Source organism: Myxocyprinus asiaticus, chromosome 27 (genome assembly GCF_019703515.2).
Source record: "Myxocyprinus asiaticus isolate MX2 ecotype Aquarium Trade chromosome 27, UBuf_Myxa_2, whole genome shotgun sequence".
Classification (NCBI taxonomy): domain Eukaryota; kingdom Metazoa; phylum Chordata; class Actinopteri; order Cypriniformes; family Catostomidae; genus Myxocyprinus; species Myxocyprinus asiaticus.
The window spans coordinates 44612549-44635864 of record NC_059370.1 but is presented as its reverse complement, the minus strand read 5'-3'; the positions used below and the strand labels follow the sequence as shown (position 1 = coordinate 44635864).

Sequence of the window (23316 nt, the reverse complement as noted above, 5' to 3'; positions counted from 1 at the left end):
ATGAAATGGACACAGTTTCAGAAGCAACTGAAGAAAGTGTCTGTGATGATGATTTGGGTACTGATGATGATGCAGATAAAGGTTGTGATAGTGATTTATACACAGTGAATCAGATTAATGCCTTTCTGTGTGAAACTAAGGGGAAAAGTGTTGATCTAGTAAAGTTTTATCCAGACTTAGACAAATTTATGCTATCGGTTAGGAAAATACATAAAGAAAGCAGCTTAGATGAGTTATCACTACAGAAAAGATTCAGACTAAAAAAATACATAACAGCAATCAGAAAAAAAGAATAAATCAGTAAAGACTAAATGTTTCAGAGTACACCTAAATAAGCGCACATGGGGATCTTTTTCTTTCTTTTCTGCTTCCTATCACGACCATCATCTTACCCTCTTGGATCGCTTTTATATGAGTAACACACTGCTCAACAGAGTCACAAGTGCGTGTATTATGCCTTGTGTGCTTTCTGATCATCACCTTATCACAGCACATGTAACTGTGTCACAAACAAAACCTCTACTGATGTTTTAATATAAAGTTAAAGACTTGGATTATTATGAGAATTTTACGGTTTTTTTGGGGGGGGGGGGGGGTGGAGCTCAGATAAAGCTCTTCTGCCAACAGTTTATGTCACATACTTCAGTTAAGATGAAACAAGCTGTGTCTAATCTAGAACTGGATTACAGGTATCCAAAACATCTTAATTGATCAAAACAATGTAAATGTGCAAAATGATCTTATTCAGAAGAGACAAGTTTTAAGAAGTGTTTTACGAGAAAAGGCCAAAGGAGCAATTATTAGAGCACGTTTTTTCTCTGTGCGTGATATGGATGCTCCTACAGCCTACTTTTTTAATCTGGAAAAAAAGAGCGTTATTAATAATTTAATGCATGTTTTATGTAGGTCTGATGGAAGTGTTACCTCAGACCCGGTGGAGATGAGAAGACTAGCTGTTGACTTTTACTCAGCCTTATATGCTAAATAGCTCACGGAAAAACAATGCTCAGATGAACTTTTTAAAAACCTGCCTGTGCTGGATAAAAAACACAAAAAGTTTCTGGACTCGACACTGACTTTTGAGGAAGTTACAACAGCAGTGCATCAGCTGTCCTCGGCTGCACCAGGAGTCGATGGACTACCCATCGAATTCTACATGATTTTTATGAAGTTTTACAAGAATGTTTTAAAACTAAAATACTCCTCAAAAGCTGTCAACGTGCTGTTCTCTCCCTACTCCCAAAAAAAGGAGACCTGTGTTTGCATAAAACTGGAGACCAGTCGCTGTTTTATGTTCTGATTACAAGATTCTGTCCAAGGTTCTAGCAAACAGACTTAAAGGGGTTCTTGATGTGCTAATACACAAAAACCAATTGTACTGCATACCAAAAAGGTCTATGATAATTTGTTTTTAATATGGGACATTTTTGACTACAGTGAAGCATGCAGTGTTGATGTGGGACTGCTTTCACTTGACCAGGAGAAAGCTTTTGACCGTGTGGATCATCAGTATTTATTTAAAGCACTGGAGTGTTATGGGTTTGGCAGCTATTTTTTATCATGGGTAAAAATGTTGTACACAGATACTATGTGCATGGTCAAAGTTGGAAGAGGGCTTAGTGTCCCAATTCAAATGAAGAGAGGGATCAGACAAGGTTGTCCATTGTCTGGTCAACTATACAGTCTAGCAATAGAACCCCTGCTTTGTTTACTGAGAAAAAATCTAATAGGGATGTTTATCAGAGGGAGTATGGGATCTGAAGCCATTAAGCTTTCGGTTTACGCTGATGACATCACTGTGATAATCCAGAAACAACAGGATATCCAAGCTTTGAGTAATGCTTTGAGAGTTTACAAGCGAGCCTCATCAGCTAAACTCAGCTGGCAGAAAACAGAGGCACTGTGGTATGGCCCTAAAGGAAGCAACCTACCTGAACTCCCAGAAAACATTCAGTGGATAACGACATGTATGAAGTGCCTTGGAGTATACCTCGTTAAACCTGAATACAAAACAAAAAATTGGGAGGGCCTGATCGAAACAGTGCGTGCCAAGTTGCTTAATTGGACATGGCTACTACCACAGCTATCGTGTAGGGGAAGAGCCCTGGTAGTACACAACCTCATTGCCTCAATGCTTTGGCATAGATTCATGGTTTTAGATCCACCAAGATCTCTGATGGATGAAATTCAAAGGGCTATTGTGGACTTTTTTTGGTCAGGACAGTACTGGCTGTGAGCTGCTGTCCTTTACCTCTCAGTTCATGGAGGACAAGGGCTGATTGACATCTTCACTAGGGTGGCTGTTTTCTGTCTACAAGCAGTACAGCGCCTTCTGTACTATCAACATCACCAGTGGATAGATGTGGCATGTGCACTGTTGCACAAAGCCGGGAGATTGGGTCTAGATAATCAAACAACTTTTTACCCTGTGTCTAGAGAGAATGGACTTGGAAGGACTTACAGAATTCTATCAGAACATTCTGAGCATGGCAGACCCTCTCTTTTTCGAGGGAATGGGAAAAACCCTCCCGGTGGCTGTTTGAAGAGCCTTTGTTTATCAACCCGCCCATCACCACTGAGATGCTGTGCTCAACTATCATCATAACTGCATTGTTGGAAGCAGGCTTCTCCAAGATAGGTAATCTGATGGAAGGACTTGAGCTGGTGGACACCCGAGGAATTAGCTGCGAAGGCAGGCTTTAAATAAGTGCGTCTCACTCAGCGTATGCTTGATGACTTGGAGGCTGGTCTTCCTGCTCCAGTAAAGGATTTTCTGAATAACACACCAGTTGAGAACATGAATGAATTTCCTCACTTTCCTGAACTGCGAGTCTCTTTGAATAAAGAGGGCTGGCAAGAGGATGCTGGAAAATTACTGTCCATGTATATCCCTAGATTACAACTTCTCACCGACCTGAGCAAAAAAAAACTCTTTACATAGCTTGTGTAAAGTCTATCAATCATCAACGCCTCAAGGATGTAAGAAACATGAGATGGACAGAGATGCTGGATCCAGGCTCTTCCCCGAAGGGTAGCTGGAGATCCCTGTATAAAAGACCCATTGAACAGAAGGTTGGAGATCTTCAGTGGAGAACATTACACGGGATATTAGCCACAAATAGACATTTAGCACCCCTGAATCCTTCGTATGAGGAGGATTGTCCCTTTTGTGGTGTCTCTGAAACTGTTTTTCATGTTTTTATTGAGTGTCCACGTTTAGATTGGATTTTAGATTTAGTGAAAACTTAGGGTTTACAGCTCACAGGCAGTTTTAGTCGAGCATTATTTAATTTTAGTCCAAAGTACTGTGTGAAAAACAGACGAAGAGTAATTTTACTTAATTTTTTATATGGTATTGTAAAGTTAGTTATATGGTGCACAAGCAAGAATAAAGTACAAGGAAGAGGAGGGGTTGATCCTGTACAAATGGCGATGGGTTTTATAAAGCAGAGATGAACTATAGAAGATTTTATCAACTTGTAAAAGATGTGAATTCTTTTTTCTATGTTTGGGGTGTTGATGATCTTTTATGTGAACCAGATGATGAGGGTTTTAAACTAAATATCTGTTTTTACTTTTTCTTTGGTAATTGGTTTTTATAGAACTGTATTTTATTTTTTCTAATTTAAATCTATTTTTATTCTTTTTCATTTCTTTTCTTTTTAATTATCATGTAAATGACAAGTTTTGTTTATGATGACAATCATATATGTTTTTTGTTCTCATAATAATGTGGGTCTCTGTTTTGCATTGTTTTAATAAAAGAGACCTTAAAAGTCAAGTCTCTCTCTCTCTCTCTCTCTCTCTCTCTCTCTCTCTCTCTCTCTCTCTCTCTCTCTCTTTCTGCAGATGTTTTGACTGAATCAGAAAAAAATAATAATGGAAACATCATCACAAACGTACTGAATTAGAGCAAGCTATTATAAACCAGTCCACTTTCATACTGTAACAGTGACAATATTTATACCCGAACTGCCAATAAAATGTTTAAATGTCTTGATGATTTAATCAATAAAGAACACACTTTTGCACATTTGCATGTTTTTGAAAAAGTATGAGAAATACAACTTGCTGCTTCTGCCTCTCATTTTGTAAAAGTCTATAAGGGTGAACCTTAACTCTGTCTTCCTTCTTTATGAGGAAACTTCCTCTTTTCTGTGTGAAACTGTGAGATATTTGCTGATGTGTGAGTCCAGTGTCAGTAGAAGTCTGTGTCTGTCAGAGTGAAGACGCTCCATGAGACTCAGAACACAGACTGACAGAACTCCAAACACTCATAACACAATCTGAAGCAGCATTCACACTCGACTCTTCTAGAAACTGAACATCAGAGAAATGCTGTTCATCTTTGGACTGCTGCTGCTTCTGATACCAACATGTGAGTCAACTTTCAGATCAAACTCATGATGATTTTAAATCACAGATGAATTTCAGACAAAGAAACGTTATTATTACATTTGCAGTTGTTGGGGCTTCGTTCAGGTGCGGGTTTGGTTATTAGCAATAATGAATAATTATCATAGATAATTATTAATGATTAAAATCAATAGAACATTGATTAGAATCAACATTAGCTTATTAATCCTTCAAATCAAAAATCATCAAAGTTAACTATCAATTATCAAAATCAATAGAATATTAATCAGGATTAATATTGCCGGGGCACCAACCTGGAATCAGGGACTAATAACCAGACAGTATAACAGTCTCAATATAAGATTGTTCTCTTATGAAAGTTGACGTCCAGAGAAAATCGACATTCAAATGGTAAACAATGAAGGCTTGAATCTGAGCACTAACATCCCCTGCCAGCCCTTGGCACAGGTGCATGCATAACAATACTAAAACATGTCTCTTTAAAGTAGAACAAAGTTTATTGATGCAGTAATATCAATTAATAATCAATACAATGCAGTCGATAAACTTCCAACTTCCAGCTACAAACTAAACAGTAACATGATTATATAAGGTAACAAATAAGCCTATAATATATGAGAGGAAGGTGTGTGTGCGTATGTGTGTGTGTGTGTGTGTGTGTGTGTGTGTGTGTGTGTGTTTGTGTGTGTGTGTGTGTGAAGGAGAGACAGAGTGCACAAAATGGCGGACGTGGCTATCATGGAGAGTACGTCACACAAGGTTTCCGGCTAGAATGTGGCCACGAATGTGGGTGGAGAGACTGGTTAATGGCGTCTGCCCGTTTAACACGTGCCTCCGATGGTACAGTAACTTTGGGAGAAAGCTGGGCTCTACCGCCAAGTTATCTGTTCGCCAAATGTGTGTGCGGGTATTTTTGTGAGGGGTCATGTGTGTGTGCGATTAGTATGAGAGAGAAAGAACAGGGCGACGTTGTTTAATTTTGGTGCCGTTTGTCTTTGAGTGTACCTACAGGCCTCAGTCAGGCTTACGACCGTGTGTAGGTCTGCCTTTGTCTCCTATCTGAGCACATGAGGCCCAACACAGTGATGTAGTAATAGTGTTTTCTAGTCCTATCAGTGTATATTAGTGGCAGTGGTGTAGTAGTGTCTGAAGAGGTGGGCATACTGTGAATTTATGAAGGACCCCTTCTTAAATTTCTTGAAGAAATATATTTTTCCCATAAAAAAAAGTTCCACATGAACTTACAAAATGAATATTAGGGTAAGTTTCTTGCTGACATGGTGTACAGTACACTACTAAGAACCATGGTATGGTAACTTGATGTTCAATATGTATTTAAATTAATAAGTGTCATTAATGTTCCTTTCATTAGGCTACTATGAACATTTTTTAAACTTTATAATTACTTTAATTAATAAACTAATACATTCATAATACAAAATAAACTGTTAAGCATTGTATTGCTAATATGAGTGTAGTAATGTTCACGTTAACATGTTATCTTGTATTACCATATAAAGCCGACATAAGGATTAATGTTTATTTGTTTTATTTGTAAGAGACCACTGCAAAATTATCAGTTTCTCTGGATTTACTATTTATAGGTATGTGTTTGAGTAAAATAAACATTTTTTTTTCCCAAATTCTAAATAAAAATATGATCATGAATCACGGCCCCTAACCACATCCTCCACAATTTTATCAATAAATGCATTGAGTTAATATGTGTTATTAATTATCCTTTCTTATATGCTAAAATGAGAACTTTCCTGACCCATGACTTATTAAAAAAAATACACAATTTATATGTTAAAAATTTATTTATTTTAATTTTTCTGATTATTTGTCTTCTTTGTCTTATTTATGTATACATTTTGGATGGTTTATACACACACACACATATGTATATATATATATATATATATATATATATATATATATATATATATATATATATATTTTTTTTTTTTTTAATTTAATTTGTTTATTTTTTTCCTTCACTTTATGATTGTATTCATACATTGTTTGATCTTATTGAACATTTATATAGAAAAAACTCCACAATTTTACCACCATTTGTGGACTTTTCAGACGGTCCCTTACCACACCCTCCATAGTATTAGCATGTTTTAGCACAATATGTGGACTTTTCAGATGGTCCCTTACCCACCGAAGGCAAATTTTCCAACTTATGTCAATGTTAAATTGGCGATCTGGAACGATTTCACTGTGACGCCATCTGACCAGCTTAAATATGGGACAAATCATCATTTTATCTTTAAATACAGGACGATCCCATATTTTATGGGATGGGTGGCAACCCTAGGTCCTACATCTACACCTTGATTGATCTGGCCGTGTGGCATGAAGCATTGTCCTGCTGGAAAATCAAATTCTCAGAGTTGGGGAACATTGTCAGAGCAGAAGGAAGCAAGTTTTCTTCCAGGATAACCTTATACGTGGCTTGATTCATGTGTCCTTCACAAAGACGAATCTGCCCGATTCCAGCCTTGCTGAAGCACCTCCAGATCATCACGATCCTCCACCAAATTTCACAGTGGGTGCGAGACACTGTGGCTTGAAGGCTTCTCCAGGTCTCCGTTAGACAACCAGCCAGGTCAATCAAGGTGTGGGTGGAGGACCACCAGATCAACTTTATAGAATAAGACAAAAATGTTATTTTTACTCAAACACATACCTATAAATTGTAAATCCACAGAAACTGATAATTTTGCAGTGGTCTCTTATTTTTTCCAGAGCTGTATATATATATAAACGTTTAGCAGGGAAATAAAATTTCAGCGCAAATTATGGTAACTCCAGGGTTCCTTGTGCATCAGCATTAGATGCTGGAAATGTCCCGCCCCTTACTGAAACAGAAAATATGATTGGCAAGCAAATATCCAACCGCATCTGAAATGAACGTTCTGATTGGTGGATCAGTTTAGTCGGACTGTCTGTCTTGCCCGTGCCGTCAGTTGCACTCCCGTTGCTCTGTGCATGTGTAGAGAGGATTAGAGATGGGAAGTCCGATTCAACCCTTGGTACACACATGCTCAGTTTCAGGCAGAAGCTCGAGATACTGTTCTCGGTTCAGTGTGTACTGCTGGAGTAACTGGAGCTCTGATAATAAGAAGAGTTGGCAAAAACCGAGATCATAGGATTATACTCCGGGATATTGGCTCATTTCGAGTGGGAGTGACTGTCTTGTCTGAGTTTTGATTGAGTAATTGTGGATCAGTGTTGACTCGAGCCGCGAACTGTTCCAGACGATTCAGTGTGATTTGGTGAACTGGTTCATCCAGTGGCATTAGTAGACTGAAAAAGGTCCTGGTCAAAAGCCTACCCGTTGTTCTGGTGTCCATATGTATCATCACTTATTTTAGGTGGGCATACACAAAATCCTAAGGAAGATACTTTAGGTGGGCATACGGCATATCCCTGCGTATGCCCTAGACTACACTACTGATTAGTGGAGTATTACAGTAATATGTGAGTGAAAGTGTGTTAGTGTTGAGTGTCTGTGTTTATGGTGAAGATTATTTGAGAGGAATGAACTGAGATCAGATCTTTTATTCAGATCAGATAAACTGTCTGTCTGAAATGTTTCTTCTGTACAACTTTAATTCTGTGAATATTTTTGTAATATGTGATTTCTTATATGAGTAAATGTGATATTCATTTATGATGAGAGTTATTTATAACCAGTAAGAGTCACACACATAATCCTTACAGTGTTTTTTGTTTAAATAATGTTCAGATGTTGATGATGTTGGTATATTTCAGTGTTTGTGTTTGTGTTCTTCAGGTGTGGAGATGTTCTGCAGGTTTAATCAGACAGATCCCTGTTACGCAGCTCTGGGACACAAACTCTATCTGCAGATGGTGACGGATGCTCGAGATCAAGACCTGGAGTTATATAAGTGGATCGATAATGAGAAAGAGAAAGTTTTTAGAGTAAAGAATAAGAAAGAGAAGAAGAATGAAACACATAAGTCCATTATAAACAGATCTGAGTTTGTCTTTAATAATGGGACTCTGATTATAAACAGTGTGATCAGAACAGATTCAGGGACATACACATTAGAGCTCTATCACTCAACCGGCTCACAGACACATGCTGTAAATCTTCCAGTGATTGTTGAAGGTACAGTAAATCTCTCATCAGAATAATTACAATCTCACTTTCTCCACAGATCTCACTCTTATTCACATAAAATAGTGTCATATTTGTGAGTTTTCATTCATGTAGTTCTCTGTGGAATGTTTGTACTCCATTGATTAAGACGATCTTCAAAATAAAATACTAGTGTACTGCTTACTATATACTGCACAGTGTACACTGTATTCTATTTAAACAAAAAATAGAATGTGAAACAGAATGTAATATTTCACGTTTCAAACAGTAGTACTGTACGCTACACTGTTGTCACATGACCTCACTATGTCACATGTTTAATTCAGCAAGTGACATCCAGTTATTATCTCAGAAAATAATTATAGTTATTTTGATATTTAATCCAATTTTGTGTGAAAATGCCTTAACTCTTGTCTGATCAATTAATGATTCTAGAGAATGATCAAATCATGATTGATATTTCTCCTGACTGATTCATCAGAATGGAAATGAAATCTCAAGTCGAGATAATCGTATTGTTTCATTCTGCACATATTGACAAATGTAGCAGATCATCAGGGTTTTCATCATATAGGAAATTGTTCAGAAGAGAACACATAATGCACATTATAAAAATAGTTTGAGTAGTACAGACGTTATTCTGAACTTTGTGTTTGTCATGTGACTGTACTGTGTCCCTCCCTCCAGCTCCTATTGGCTCAGTGGAAGTGTCAATCAAATGCTGGTCCAGTGGGGAGAAGCGAGCGTCCTGCTCCTCTGAGGGGGATCAGCTCATCTTCAGCTGGACTCTGAATGGACAAAAACTGGAGGATGGAAATAACACCATTAATCTGGATGAGGAAACTTCTGGAAACATCATCTGCACTGTGAACAACCACGTCAGTCAAGGACAGAAAAACACTAGTGTAAACTGTCCTTATGGTGAGTTTAATTTTGTTAATCAATAGATATATCTATGAATAGATAAACATTTTAGTACCGTGATTCTTTCTCAAGAAATGTTCTGTTTAATCAAAATATCAAATTAGTCAAAAAACGATTTTATTTGAATTTACTCATTCAGCATTTCAGAGACCACTTAGATAGATAAGTGATTGATTGATTGATTGATTGATTGTGTATCTTGTGTTTGTGTAGTTGAGCGTTCAGTGTTTGTGGTGGTGTGGAGTTTGGAGATGATGCTTCTGTTGACTCTGTTTGGAGGTTTTCACATCTACATCACATACTGTAACACACACACATCAGGTGAGACACATTTATCATCATCATGATGCATTTCACATGCAAATATTAACAGAGTGAAGATGATGATAATGTGATGTTTTTAGGAAGGAAACAGGAAGAGGAAATCGCTCTATAGATCAAAACTGAGAATGACAAGATTTAGACAACGACATCAACACAGAACAGAAGATTCATGAGAGAAACAGCAGATTTCATCACAGATATGAGAAATCATGAAAATGTCTTGATTTTGTATCGACTTGAGACTCATTTTATTTTTGTGTTGAATGAACTATCTGTGTTTTATTTCATTATATTCATCTGCTTCTGTTCAGTCATGATGATTCACTTGTCAGAATGATTCCTCTGAATGGGAATGGGTAATGAAAGATTATCATCCACTTCAAAATGTAATGCCTTTAAACTTTGATGCCTCCAAACTTATTTCAAACAATTTTTATTTGTGTATAATTTTTAATTCATCCTAACAGCCATTGTAGCCAAGTACATTCAAAATGTTTAATGAAATAAAAATATACTTTAGAATAATGAATTCTTGTTTTCCATGTTTTTTCCACTAATTGAACACAAGGAAGAATGACATTTAATTTATTCTATAATAAATATCATTTCTATGCACCAATACAGTAATAAAATGCAATATTTACCTTCATGTATTTAAAAAAAAAGAGGTCTTTTTTGTGAATGAACAGGGTGTGTCAAAGTAAAACTTCACTCACTTATATTTGGGAACACAGTTGTTCTTGTCATTTTTATGACCCAACAATTATTAACTGTTTTCCAGTTCAGTTTATTATTATAATATAATACTGAATTATTATAATTATTTTAATTTGTTTTATTCAACAGTAATTTATTTCTCTCGTACTTCACCTAAAACATTTATTTTGACAGCTGATAGTGCACTGCAGTGTCAATGTAATTTGTTCATCAAGATCCTCATTACAAAATCTGGTGAAACACTATCACCGCCTCTATTTCTGTGATACTGTGTCACATTTTTAGATTTGAATATTAACTTTAAGCAGCATCAAATGTTTAGAATATCGTGAATACCTTCATAATGCACGTGAACCGCTGAAAACAGTGTATCTGCACGTGAACAGTGAACAAAGCATCACCCATCACCCCTTGAGCATTTCACGTGCTCAATGTGATGTTTTTAGGAAGGAAACACGAAACAGGAAGAGGAAATCGCTCTATATATCAAAACTGAGAATGACAAGATTTAGACAATGACATCAACAGAGAACAGAAGATTCATGAGAGAAACAGCAGATTTCATCACAGATATGAGAAATCATTTCATAATGTCAAAGATTTTCATGTGGATAAAACTTTCACCTGTGACCACAGCAAGACATCTCATGCAGAATTCAACTCCACGAGAAATTCAGTAAAGATATGAGAGCAGTGTTAGTTTTGAAAACAGCCTTTTGATTATAAATTGACAGAATGTTTCTTTTATTTTAAAAACAGTGACATGGGATGTCTGATGAAGGCCCTGAGGATGGCCGAAACATCACTGTTTTTAAACAAATAAAGCTAAGACCTATTTCTATAGAGTGAGTGTTGCACCTTCTTCCTAAAAAGCATGAACATTTAAATTTTGGTTGAACCTCCTCTTCAGTTGGTTGAGCATCTTTTTCAACTCTTTGTGGATTTTATGTATGTTCTAAATTTACTAAATGATAATTTTCCACCCTGTCTCTGGTCCTCTGTCTCAGTTTTGGCCTTTAAACTTCAATGTAAACGCCCACTGTTCTGATTGGCTAACATCGTGCAGCCCTCGAATGCAGCCTGTGTCAGCGGGGGCGTGGTCAAGCATCTCTCCGGAGAGAGAGAAAGCGGTAAGGGCGCTTACACCTGAGCTAAATTATGTCTAACACCCATCTCTAATTTCAGTGAGCACGGGGAGAGCGGCATAAATAGGGCCACGCAGCACTCAGACGAGAGAGAGAGACTGGACACGAAAAAGCCAAGCCAGAACCAAGATTTTGGAATATGAATGTTTACTTGTGAAACAGTGTGTGATAGTGTTTAGCTTAGTGTTTTAGGAAAGACTGTGTATCGGTGTTGTGTAGAGGGAATAATAAAGCCTCACCCTAAGAAGGAAAGCTGCTTCTCACCTCCTATTTTACACTGGTGCCGAAACCCGGGAGATAAAGTTTGGGTCGAAGATGGATGGTGGACGTCCCGTAGAGTCCTCCCAGTTGGCAGAGATCCTCCAAGCCCTCGCCAGCCTACATCAGAACCCCCAACAGACGCTGCTTGAGCTCCGACAAGATCAAGACCGTCGGTTTGTCGAGCTCCTGTATGCTCAAGCCGAGGACCGGCAGGCGATCCGGAGCCTCCTCACCCAGGGGGCATCCTCAGCCATGACCCTGGACACTCCCACGCCCTTACCCCCGCCAGCATTACAGAAAATGGGGGCGGCGGACGACCCTGAGGCCTTCCTGGATTTGTTTGAGCGGACCGCCGAGATCTGGGGCTGGCCGCTTGGCCAATGGGCAGCCCGATTGATCCCACTATTGTCAGGGAAGCCCAGCTCGCGGCTCAACAACTGCCAGCGTCGAGCCTCCTGGCCTACGGAGATTTAAAAAGAGCCATCTTGCAACGGGTTGGTCGCACTCCGGAGGAAAGTCGTCAACTCTTCCGGAGCTTGAAGTTGGAGAGCTCTGACTGCCCGTTTACCTTTGCCCAGCGGCTCCGTGATGCCTGCCGAAGATGGCTGCTAGCGGGGGATCGCGACGTCCAGGGAATTATCGACTAGGTGGTACTGAAACAGTTCATAGTTCGACTGCCAAAAGGGACGGCGGAGTGGGTCCAGTGCCACCGCCCGGCGTCGTTGGAAGAAGCTATCCGACTTGCGGAGGACCACATGGCGGCGATCCCGAGGGCGGAAGAGCCCTCCTACACTTTCTCTCCTCCTTCTGTTTCTTCCCCCTCCCCTCTCTCCTCTCGTTCTGCTCTCTCCCGTTCCTGCCCCACGCAGACGAGGAGGACTTTAGCCCCTGAGACCAGTTCCCCGGGTGTGGGAGGCGACACCTTCCCCTACTCCAATGCCCTGCCGCTCTCCCCCTCAGGGGGGGTGCCCGCCAACGCAAGTGTGGGCGTAGTGCCTGGGCCGGCCTGCTGGAGGTGCTGAGACCCGAGCCACTTCCGAGATCAGTGCCCTCTGATGGAGCTGGGGACGGTATTGCGGGTCTCTGACCTCCCACAGGCTGCCCCCGACCAGGCCGGAGCGTACTAGATACCAGTAAGTGTCAAGGGGGGTACTCACCAAGCGTTGGTGGATACCGGTTGTAATCAAACCACTATCCACCAACGCCTGGTTCAACCCGAGGCATTGGTCACAACTAAAACGGTGAAGGTGAAATGTGTACACGGGGATATTCACAAGTATCCGGTGGTGACCCTGACAATTAAATTTCGGGGGAAAAAGCATAGAGTGGAGGCTGCGGTTAGTTCCCGCCTCACCCATCTGCTGATTTTGGGGACTGATTGGCCTGATTTTAGAGTTTTATTAAAGGGAATTTGCGCGGATGGGTCCTGTATGAAAATAGGGAGATGTGTGATGTGCGATGCTCTGGCAGGGGAGGCGGAGCTGGGGCCATCCTCGACAGCTCCACGTCATGATGACGAGAGAGGGGGAGAGGCTGCAGCCCCTCCCCTTCTCAGGGAATTCCTTGACAGGGATTTCCCTTTGGAGCAGTCACGAGACAAAACCCTCAAACACGCCTTTGACCAAGTGAGAGTCATCGATGGTCAACGACTCCAGCCTGACATCGCACTTTCGTACCCCTATTTTGCAATTATAAATGAGCGGTTGTATCGAGTGACACAGGACACTCGGACCAAAGAGGATACAACCCAACTTTTGATTCCAAGGAGCCGTCAGGAAATGGTATTCCAGGCGGCTCATTATAATCCCATGGCAGGTCACCTAGGAGAAAGGAAAACACTGAACCGTCTAATAGCCTGTTTCTATTGGCCGGGCATTGGCGGCGATGTCCGCAGGTGGTGTGCGGCATGCCACGAATGTCAGCTGGTTAACCCACCGGCCACCCCAAAGGCGCCATTGCGCCCTCTCCCTCTGATCGAGGTCCCCTTTGAGAGAATTGGAATGGACCTCGTCGGGCCATTAGAACGGTCAGCATGCGGACATCGCTTTGTATTGGTCCTAGTGGACTATGCAATGCCATATCCGGAAGCAGTGCCTCTTAGCAACATCTCAGCATGCAGTGTTGCGGAGGCACTCTTCAAAATAATCTCCCGGGTGGGGATTCCGAAAGAAATCCTCACCGATCAGGGCACAACATTTATGTCACGAACACTACGTGAACTGTACAAGTTGTTAAATATTAAATCGATTCGCACCAGTGTATACCATCCTCAAACGGATGGCCTGGTGGAACGATTTAATAAAACCCTCAAAAACATGATTCGTAAGTTCGTGCATGATGATTCTAGAAATTGGGATAAATGGCTCGACCCCGTGTTATTTGCAGTACGAGACGTCCCGCAAGCCTCCACTGGCTTCTCCCCATTCGAGCTGCTGTATGGGCGACGCCCACGCGGCGTGCTTGATGTATTGCGAGAGGCTTGGGAGGAAGGACCTTCAAACAGTAAAAATGAAATTCAGTACGTTCTTGATCTTAGAGCAAAACTCCACACCTTGGGGCAACTAACACAGGAGAATTTGCTCCAAGCTCAAGAACGACAGCGCCGACTGTATGACAGGGGAACTCAGCTAAGGGAATTTGCACCGGGAGATAAAGTGCTTGTATTGCTTCCCACATCGAGCTCTAAATTACTCGCCAAGTGGCAAGGACCCTTTGAGGTCACACGACGAGTGGGAAATCTCGATTATGAGGTTAAACGAACCGATAGAGGGGATGCACGTCAAATATACCACCTCAATCTCCTGAAATTGTGGAGGGAGGCGGTTCCCGTGACGTTGACTACGGTAGTTCCCGAGAAGGCGGAGCTCGGACCGGAGGTGAGTTCAAAACATAATCAGTTCACCCCGGTCATTTGCGGAGACCACCTCTCACCGAGCCAACTCGCGGAGGTTGCTAGGTTGCAACAGGAGTTCGCAGATGTGTTCTCCCCTCTACCGGGACGTACAAATCTCATCCATCACCACATCGAGACCGAGCCGGGGGTCGTGGTACGTAGCCGCCCCTATCGATTACCCGAACACAAGAAGAAAATCGTTCGGGAAGAATTGGATGCGATGCTTGATATGGGGGTAATAGAAGGATCCCACAGTGATTGGTCCAGCCCAGTTGTTCTGGTGCCTAAGAGCGACGGGTCTGTGCGATTCTGTGTGGATTATAGAAAAGTCAACGCGGTGTCTAAATTTTATGCATATCCAACGCCTCAATCGGTTGGGCACTGCTCGTTTTTATTTGACATTGGATTTGACGAAGGGTTATTGGCAGATCCCCTTGACACCAATTTCCCGTGAGAAAACCACCTTCTCCACACGTTTGGATTACACCAATTTGTGACTCTTCCGTTCGGTTTGTTTGGAGCCCTGGTAACATTTCAGCATCTCATGGACCGAATCCTCAGACCGCATTCAGCTTACGCCGCTGCCTATTTAGATGACATCATTATTTATAGCAATGATTGGCAGCGGCACATGCAACATCTGAGGGCGGTTCTGAGATCGCTGTGCCGAGCGGGACTCACAGCGAATCTGAAGAAGTGCGCGATTGGACGGGTGGAGGTACGGTATCTGGGGTTCCACTTGGGCCACGGGCAGGTGCGTCCCCAAATTGACAAGACAGCGGCGATTGCGACCTGCCCGAGACCCAAGACCAAAAAGGGGGTGAGACAGTTCCTGGGGCTGGCTGGCTATTATAGAAGGTTCGTACCTAATTATTCGGACATCACCAGCCCGCTGACTGATCTCACTAAAAAGGGAGCTCCAGATCCGGTCCAGTGGACGGAGCAGTGTCAACAGGCGTTCACGCAAGTTAAAGCTGCACTTTGCGGGGGGCCGCTTTTACATTCACCTGACTTCTCTCTCCCTTTTGTTTTACAGACAGATGCTTCAGACAGGGGGCTGGGGTCCGTATTCTCGCAGGTGGTGGAGGGGGAGGAGCGCCCGGTGCTGTACATTAGCCGTAAGCTCTCGTTAAGGGAAACTAAGTACAGCACCGTGGAAAAGGAGTGTCTCGCCATCAAGTGGGCGGTCCTCACACTCCGATACTACCTGCTGGGGCGGGCCTTCACCCTCTGCTCGGATCACGGCCCACTCCAGTGTCTCCACCACATGAAAAATACTAATGCCCGGATCACCCGTTGGTATCTAGCTCTTCAGCCGTTTAAGTTCAAGGTGGTCCACAGACCGGGGGCGCAGATGGCTGTCGCTGACTTCCTTTCTAGGAATGGGGGGGAGTGGTAGGCAGGCCGGATGCCGCCCCGGCCTGAGTCGGGCGGTGGGGATGTGTGGCAGCAGGGGCTGCCACACATCCCCAGGAAAGACTGTGTATTGGTGTTTTGTAGAGGGAATAATAAAGCCTCACCCTAAGAAGAAAAGCTGCTTCTCGCCTCCTCTTTTACACAGCCATATTTGAAACTCAATTGGGAGAGAATAAACTAGCGCTCCACAACATTATAAAACTACATTTCAGAGTTGACACATAACGCACATCGCATCCAATATTAAACTATTCACTCAAGCAGCAACATAAACTATCAAACAGTCATAACATAAACTATTCATAAATGAAACTATTTACTCACAGTTTTGCTGTCAAGTCCAAGAGTTTTTAACTGCCCCATTCTTCAATAACAGTTCCTTTTCAAAGCTTGAATCGTATTACGACTGGTTCACAAGAAGTCCACGCTGATATTAACTGCACAAACACAGCCCATAGCACGGTGAAATATGACGCACACACATAGTGCAATGAGGCGCAGATCACCAGAAATTTATCCAAATGGTCAAATACATCCAGCTAGTGCTTGTTTACATACACAAACAATTAAAAATAGCACAGATGGGTGCAAGAACAGCAAGACGCAGAGCAGCTGAATGAAGCCCAACAGAGTCTCCTTTTCTGAGTTGTAACTGAAACTGCGTCTTTTAAAATTGGTGCGATAAACATGACAATGGTCAAAGACGTCTGTGTAATGCATGTTATATGCACAAAAAACTTCACAATTGTCCAGATGGGTCCCCTTTGGTGTTCAGGAATACTTGGTCACACTAGGCCTGTCTCTCTCCCTCTCTGTTTATGATACAAACTGAGCGCCAGTGGGCGGGGCCAAGGGTGCGATAACACATGTTGTGGGGCGTGTAAATACAACTGAGCTATGTCTTGTGACGTCACAAACACGCAGTTTTCAAAACAAGACGTTTCAGAAAAGTGGGAACTATAACTGCTCATTTTAGACTGGGGAGGAAATTATGAGTTCTGGTTTTTATAGTGTAAAGAGGAGACGAGAAGCAGTTTTCCTGGTTCAGGTTATAGTTTATTTTCTCTCTCTCTGCAGCACAAAGTTAATTATCACTCGCACACCGCTTCACAAAAATAAACTCTCAACGTTTGTAAAGAAACTCCTAGCTTCTTGCTCGGGTCTGTCGTGCCCAGGCTCTCTCTCCCTCCTATTTGCGGTGTGTCTCTATTTATGCCGCTCTCCCCGTGCTCACTGAAATTAGAGACAGGTGTTATACATAATTTAGCTCAGGTGTAAGCGCCCTTACCGCTTTTTCTCTCTCCGGAGAGATGCTTGACCACGCCCCCGCTGCCACATATCCCCACCGCCCGACTCAGGCCGGGGCGACATCCGGCCTGCCTACCACTCCCCCCATTCCTGGAAAGGAAGTCGGCGACAGCCATCTGCGCCCCCGGTCTGTGGACCACCTTGAACTTAAACGGCTGAAGAGCCAGATACCAACGGGTGATTCGGGCGTTAGTATCTTTCATGCGGTGGAGCCACTGGAGTGGGGCGTGATCCGAGCAGAGGGTGAAGGCCCGCCCCAACAGGTAGTATCGGAGAGTGAGGACCGCCCACTTGATGGCGAGACACTCCTTTTCCACGGTGCTGTACTTAGTTTCCCTTAACGAGAGCTTACGGCTAATGTACAGCACCGGGCGCTCCTCCCCTCCCACCACCTGCGAGAGCACAGCCCCCAGCCCCCTGTCTGAAGCATCTGTCTGTAAAACAAAAGGGAGAGAGAAGTCAGGTGAATGTAACAGCGGCCCCCCGCAAAGTGCGGCTTTAACTTGCGTGAACGCCTGTTGACACTGCTCCGTCCACTGGACCGGGTCTGGAGCTCCCTTTTAGTGAGATCAGTCAGCGGGCTGGTGACGTCCGAATAGTTAGGCACAAACCTCCTATAGTAGCCAGCCAGCCCCAGGAACTGCCTCACCCCCTTTTTGGTCTTGGGTCTTGGGCAGGTCGCAATCGCCGCTGTCTTGTCAATTTGGGGCCGCACCTGCCCGTGGCCCAAGTGGAACCCCAGATACCGTACCTCCACCCGCCCAATCGCACACTTCTTCGGGTTCGCTGTGAGTCCCGCTCGGCGCAGCGATCTCAGAACCGCCCTCAGATGTTGCATATGCCGCTGCCAATCATTGCTATAAATGATGATGTCATCTAAATAGGCAGCGGCGTAAGCTGAATGCGGCCTGAGGATTCGGTCCATGAGACGCTGAAACGTAGCCGGGGCCCCAAACAAACCGAACGGAAGTGTCACAAATTGGTGTAATCCAAACGGTGTGGAGAAGGCGGTTTTCTCACGGGAAATTGGTGTCAAGGGGATCTGCCAATAACCCTTCGTCAAATCCAATGTCGAATAAAAACGAGCAGTGCCCAACCGATCAAGCAACTCATCAACGCGAGGCATTGGATATGCATCAAATTTAGACACCGCGTTGACTTTTCTATAATCCACACAGAATCGCACAGATCCGTCGCTCTTAGGCACTAGAACAACTGGGCTGGACCAATCACTGTGGGATTCTTCTATTACCCCCATATCAAGCATCGCATCCAATTCCTCCCGAACAATTTTCTTTTTGTGTTCGGGTAGTCGATAGGGGCGGCTACGTACCACCACCCCCGGCTCGGTCTCGATGTGGTGATGGATGAGGTTTGTACGTCCCGGTAGAGGGGAAAACACGTCTGCAAACTCCTGTTGCAACCTGGCAACCTCCGCGAGTTGGCTCGGTGAGAGGTGGTCTCCGCAAGTGACCGGGGTGAACTGTTTATGTTTCGAGCTCACCTCCGGTCCGAGCTCCGCCTTCTCGGGAACCACCGTAGCCAACGTCACGGGGACCGCCTCTCTCCACAATTTTAGGAGATTGAGGTGGTATATTTGACGTGCGTCCCCTCTATCGGATCGTTTAACCTCATAATCGAGATCTCCCACTCGTCGTGTGACCTCAAAGGGTCCTTGCCACTTGGCGAGTAATTTAGAGCTCGATGTGGGGAGCAATACAAGCACTTTATCTCCCGGTGTAAATTCCCTTAGCTGAGTTCCCCTGTCATACAGTCGGCGCTGTCGTTCTTGAGCTTGGAGCAAATTCTCCTGTGTTAGTTGCCCCAAGGTGTGGAGTTTTGCTCTAAGATCAAGAACGTACTGAATTTCATTTTTACTGTTCGAAGGTCCTTCCTCCCAGGCTTCTCGCAATACATCAAGCACGCCGCGTGGGCGTCGCCCATACAGCAGCTCGAATGGGGAGAAGCCAGTGGAGGCTTGCGGGACCTCTCGTACTGCAAATAACAGGGGGTCGAGCCATTTATCCCAATTTCTAGCATCGTCGTGCACGAACTTACGAATCATGTTTTTGAGGGTTTTATTAAATCGTTCCACCAGGCCATCCGTTTGAGGATGGTATACACTGGTGCGAATCGATTTAATATTTAATAACTCGTACAGTTCGCGTAGTGTCCGTGACATAAACGTTGTGCCTTGATCGGTGAGGATTTCTTTCGGAATCCCCACCCGGGAGATTATTTTGAAGAGTGCCTCCGCAACACTGCGTGCTGAGATGTTGCGAAGAGGCACTGCTTCCGGATATCGCGTTGCATAGTCCACTAGGACCAATACAAAGCGATGTCCGTGAGCTGACCGTTCTAATGGCCCGACGAGGTCCATTCCAATTCTCTCAAAGGGGACCTCGATCAAAGGGAGAGGGCGCAATGGCGCTTTTGGGGTGGCCGGTGGGTTAACCAGCTGGCATTCTCGGCATGCCGCACACCACCTGCGGACATCGCCGCCAATGCCCGGCCAATAGAAACGGGCTATTAGACGGTTCAGTGTTTTCCTTTCTCCTAGGTGACCTGCCATAGGATTATAATGAGCCGTCTGGAATACCATTTCCCGACGGCTCCTTGGAATCAAAAGTTGGGTTGTATCCTCTTTGGTTCGAGTGTCCTGTGTCACTCGATACAACCGCTCATTTATAATTGCAAAATAGGGATATGAGAGTGCGATGTCAGGCTGGAGTCGTTGACCATCGATAACTCTCACTTGGTCAAAGGCGTGTTTGAGGGTTTCGTCTCGCGACTGCTCCAAAGGGAAATCCCCCTCAGGGAATTCCCTGAGAAGGGGAGGGGCCGCGGCCTCTCCCTCTCTCTCGTCATCATGACGTGGAGCTGTCGAGGACGGCCCCGGCTCCGCCTCCCCTGCCAGAGCATCGCACATCACACATCTCCCTATTCTCACACAGGACCCATCCGCACAAATTCCCTTTAATAAAGCTTTAAAATCAGGCCAATCAGTCCCCAAAATCAGCGGATGGGTGAGGCGGGAGCTAACCGCAGCCTCCACTCTATGCTTTTTACCCCGAAATTTAATTGTCAGGGTCACCACTGGATACTTGTGAATATCCCCGTGTACACACTTCACCTTCACCGTTTTGGATGTGACCAATGCCTCGGGTTGAACCAGGCGTTGGTGGATAGTGGTTTGATTACACCCGGTATCCACCAACGCTTGGTGAGTACCCCCTTGACACTTACCGGTATCCGGTACGCTCCGGCCCGGTCGGGGGCAGCCTGTGGGAGGTCAGAGACCCGCACCACCGTCCCCAGCTCCATCAGAGGGCACTGATCTCGGAAGTGGCTCGGGTCTCCGCACCTCCAGCAGGCCGGCCCAGGCGCCACGCCCGCACTTGCGTCGGCGGGCGCCCCCCCTGAGGGGGAGAGCGGCGGGGTACTGGAGTAGGGGAAGGTGTCGCCTCCCACACCCGGGAAACTGGTCTCAAGGGCTGGGTTCCTCCTCGTCTGCGTGGGGCAGGAACGGGACCTGGAGAGAAAGCAGACGAGAGAGAGAGAGGGGAGGGGGAAGAAACAGAGGGAGGAGAGAGAAGGTAGGAGGGATCTTCTGTCCTCGGGATCGCCGCCATGTGGTCCTCCGCAAGTCGGATAGCTTCCTCCAACGACGCCGGGCGGTGGCACTGGACCCACTCCGCCGTTCCTTTTGGCAGTCGAACTATGAACTGTTCCAGTACCACCTGGTCGATAATTCCCTGGACGTCGCGATCCCCCGCTAACAGCCATCTTCGGCAGGCGTCACGGAGCCGCTGGGCAAAGGCAAACGGGCGGTCAGAGCTTTCCAACTTCAAGCTCCGGAAGAGTTGACGACTTTCCTCCGGAGTGCGACCAACCCGTTGCAAGATGGCTCTTTTAAGATCTCCGTAGGCCAGGAGGCTCGACGCTGGCAGTTGTTGAGCCGCGAGCTGGGCTTCCCCGGACAGTAGTGGGATCAGTCGGGCTGCCCATTGGCCGAGCGGCCAGCCCCAGATCTCGGCGGTCCGCTCAAACAAATCCAGGAAAGCCTCGGGGTCGTCCGCCGCCCCCATTTTCTGTAATGCTGGCGGGGGTAACGGCGTGGGTGTGTCCGGGGTCGCGGCTGAGGATGCCCCCTGGCTGAGGAGGCTCCGGATCGCCTGCCGGTCCTCCGTTTGAGCATGCATGAGCTCGACAAACCGGCGGTCTTGATCTTGCCGGAGCTCAAGCAGCGTTTGTTGGTGGTTCCGATGTAGGCTGGCGAGGGCTTGGAGGATCTCCGCCAACTGGGAGGACTCTACGGGACGACCTCCATCCATCTTCTACCCAAAACTTCAGTTCCCGGGTTTTCGGCACCAGTGTAAAGAGGAGACGAGAAGCAGTTTTCCTGGTTCAGGTTATAGTTTATTTTCTCTCTCTCTGCAGCACAAAGTTAATTATCACTCGCACACCGCTTCACAAAAATAAACTCTCAACGTTTGTAAAGAAACTCCTAGCTTCTTGCTCGGGTCTGTCGTGCCCAGGCTCTCTCTCCCTCCTATTTGCGGTGTGTCTCTATTTATGCCGCTCTCCCCGTGCTCACTGAAATTAGAGACAGGTGTTATACATAATTTAGCTCAGGTGTAAGCGCCCTTACCGCTTTTTCTCTCTCCGGAGAGATGCTTGACCACGCCCCCGCTGCCACATATAGGTTTTTATAGAACAGATACCTCTTATATGTCTAAAAATCAAGGACATTTTGATTTTCCATTTCATGAGTATGTAATTTCAGAGCCACTAGTGTCACCAAACAGAATTACAAAAATAATCACTGTGTTCAAACAGATTCCAAAAAACGCCTGTCTTCCATTGGTTACAAAAAGTTAGTCACTCCCCAAACACACTCCATTGATCAAGACAGATTTGTTATGTCAAGCTGGATGGGTCACTCAAACAAACCCTCAAAAGCTGTTTCTCTGAAAAAAAATTAAAAAAAATAAATTCTCCAATATATGTAAATATGTATGTCTGTTATTCTGGTGGCCTTGACTGAGGGCGAGACCGTTTTTGTAGGCTCAGCTCATATTTACTTCCTGACCCTAACAGACCCTTTAAACTTATTTTAAATTTCACAACTCTTAATGACATGCACACTTCATTTCCTCTTCTCAGTCTCTCTGCTCTCTTCACTTTAACTGTGAAATAAGCATTCATTTGCATCGCTCAGATGACAGTAGTGCTCATCTCTCAGAGTGACCCAGAACACAGATTTCAGTCCAACAATCTCCAGCAATCTGATCATCACAGTTTATCACATTTATCATGCAGGTCAGTTCATATTGAACATATCAGAGTTTATTAAATTGAACTGAAGCTGAAAGGGTTGTTATCAGGGTACAAAATGAACATAAGTCCAGATATGGGTAAATATTGTCTTTGGAGAGTAAATTACACAAAGTTACTCCTGTTTTAGCCTCTGACGTCATGCCCACTGTACAAGTGTCTGATGCATATTGTACAAAAAAGCTTGAAAGCACTTTCTCAGTCTGGCAAGCTCTAGTCTGATTGGCTGGTTTTATGCAGATTGAGAAGAAGAAGATAAAGGAGGAAGATGTTCAGTATGGAGAGGTGACGTTCACTCCAGCTGTATCGAACATTCAGCATCAGTATAAAGAACAGGAAGACTGTGTGTACTCTCAAGTACTGACAAACTAGTAAGCAAACACTCACTAGTGAGAGAAAAAGTAAAATAAAGTGTCTCATGTATCCAGAACAGAACAGAATGTACAACATGTCTTCATATAACAACATGTAATGAC

The 23316-nt window shown here is 44.3% G+C and overlaps 1 protein-coding gene across 1 annotated transcript in view; it reads left to right on the top strand.

The window, feature by feature from the left end:
* Positions 1–23316, top strand: part of LOC127417862 (uncharacterized) — a 197992-nt gene that overhangs the window by 59478 nt on the left and 115198 nt on the right. Inside the window, exon 4 of the mRNA XM_051658098.1 lies at positions 8186–8524. Within this exon, the coding sequence (XP_051514058.1) occupies positions 8186–8524 (339 nt within the window). The remainder of the gene's footprint in view (positions 1–8185; positions 8525–23316) is intronic.